Source organism: Propithecus coquereli, unplaced genomic scaffold, assembly GCF_000956105.1.
Source record: "Propithecus coquereli isolate 6110/MARCELLA unplaced genomic scaffold, Pcoq_1.0 Scaffold732, whole genome shotgun sequence".
Classification (NCBI taxonomy): Eukaryota; Metazoa; Chordata; class Mammalia; order Primates; family Indriidae; genus Propithecus; species Propithecus coquereli.
In genome coordinates this window covers 220,175-222,504 of record NW_012153419.1, presented here as the reverse complement: position 1 = coordinate 222,504, position 2,330 = coordinate 220,175, and the positions used below count along the sequence as shown (strand labels likewise).

Sequence of the window (2,330 nt, the reverse complement as noted above, 5' to 3'; positions counted from 1 at the left end):
TTCAAAAGAATCCTGAGAAACAACTAAAAATGTATATTTATTACTTAAAATATCTAAGGTCTCAACCCTCAAAGTGCTCACTGAGCAGGGGAGAGGTTGGCAAGTCAACAAAAGTACAAGAGAATAGAAGCATTATAATTTATTAATAAAAGGGAAAGAGAGAAAAAGGCAGAAACTGGTGATTTAATTTTGAAACACTAAGAGAGGTGTTTTATGAGCAAATAAAGGAGAGTGTGCCTAAATGGAGGAGGAAATAAAGTTGGTGGGCTTATACAGAGTGTTATGGAAGAAATCATGCCATGACTGATCTTCAGTCAGAATGCACAGTACTGTGCGGAAAGAAAACAGCATCATCAAACTGTAGTTCAACATCCTGATGCAGACAGCTTCGTGGTAGTTAGGAGAGGAGGTGTGAGATAGCAGGAAGAGAAAAGTGGATCTGAAAGGAAGGCGGGAAGCTGAAGAGTGGGGCTGTTGAGAATTTTAAGCAGGGTAGGGATAGGTCTCTATTGAAATTTCTGAAAAGTTACTTGAGAATCATCTTGGAAGATGGGTTAAGGGAAGACTACACTGGAGGTAAGATTACGAATCAAGATCTATTTCGAATCATCCTGGTGAAAAAATAATGAAGAACTAAAAAAGATACTAGCCTTGGGAATAGAGAAATGGAAACTCATCTGACAGGTTTTATGATAAAAACAGAGAATTATTGGTCACAAATTAAGGCAATATAAATTATTTTTGTCAATCTGACTATCCTAGCATGTATATATAACAGGCAGGATTATGCACAGATTTTATAACAGCATATGCTCAGTCACACTCATTATGTTTTCTCATATTTTAAATAATTTATTCAACATAAAGGAAATGTAAGTCTTCTTGAATTTAATCTTCACTTCACATAAACTCAATTGATTTGCAATATGCCAAAATAGGGTAGCTGCCAGAACAAGGCTACAATAGTTATTCTTCTCCTATAGTCACTGTTGTAATGGATTAATTTCGTGGTTCATTTTTCTCACACTTAACACCTACATAATTTGTGGGTTAAAGGCAGTAGTCATGCCTTATCAAAAGAACAGAATATTGAACATGTTACACAGACATTTTTCTACTCTTTCACAGAATATAATCTGAACACTACAGTCCAATTAATCAGACTATGAATAACAAGGGCACCTTCATATGGAGACAATATCCTGATAGCAATTTTTAGTGCTTGTATTCTAGTGCACCTTTTCTTTCTGCTTAGGTCCAAAGCAAGGTTATTTTTAGAAGTCTGAGATGTCAGAAACCACTTCGACAAAGAAATATTTCACTTCCCAAAAGTGTTGAAACGTCTCCCTGCATTTTAAAATCTATTAAATATGGAAGTGTAGAGCATGGCAACAGAAAACAGAACAGCAATGATTACTTACGGACTGGTAATGTTTGGAAAATCTCTATTTTACTGTAGTCTCCTTGTCCCTTTCCATTTACAGCTGCAACCCTGATTTCATAAGTTGTATTTGGTTCCAGGTTGCTCAAAACAACCATTGCTAGAAGAAAAAATATATATATGACTACGTTTAATGAATTTTAATAAGGAAAACAATTCAATCCAGTATTAAAATGCTGAGTGCATAATAACACTATAAAACTTTCTATGAAATACCTGAAAAAAATAGAAAATACATACAAGAGAACGATTTGTGAGCATTTCTCTTTGGCACTTCTGTTTTAGTTTCTAAACCCATGTGTTAACTTTCAAAGAAGAAAATTAACAAAGCAGAAAGTAAAATCTTTTGTTTCACCTTTTTAATATGCAAAAAATAAGAATGATGTGAACAAAACATCTCTTCTGTATGTATCCCAAGTATTTTGGCTGCTCCAAATGGATTATTTCCAAGGAATTTAATGGAGACATGGAATTCAATATATAGAACACTGATTTCCAGTATAAGGTGTTTTGATCATGTCAAAGAAGTGTCACAAAGTTGAAACTACAACAAATTTGGTTCATTTATTCTATAATCTCAAATCAAATCAAATTATTTAACACTATCAGAAAGCATTCTCATAAGTTGAATTTCCTCTCTGAATTTTTTCTCAATTATAGACTGTATCAGACCTGGATTCAAAGTGACCCAAAGGAGCAGGAAGAATTTGAAAAGGTATAGGGAATTAAAAATTATTAGAAACCTCTCCTGAGTCATGTCAACCTTTTTAATTTGACAGATAATTTTGGATGCAATTGCAGATTTCAAAATATCACCTTTTCTAAAATTCTTCTGATGGAGCTAACAAAATTCCATAGTTGCCTCTATCCTTAACTGCTTTTGTTAAAC

At 33.6% G+C, this 2,330-nt stretch overlaps 1 protein-coding gene across 1 annotated transcript in view; it reads right to left on the bottom strand.

Annotated features, from left to right (window-relative positions):
• Positions 1-2,330, bottom strand: part of LOC105824371 (neural cell adhesion molecule 2-like) — a gene marked incomplete at both ends in the record, with an annotated part of 241,722 nt that overhangs the window by 30,775 nt on the left and 208,617 nt on the right. Inside the window, one exon of the mRNA XM_012661793.1 lies at positions 1,418-1,541. Within this exon, the coding sequence (XP_012517247.1) occupies positions 1,418-1,541 (124 nt within the window). The remainder of the gene's footprint in view (positions 1-1,417; positions 1,542-2,330) is intronic.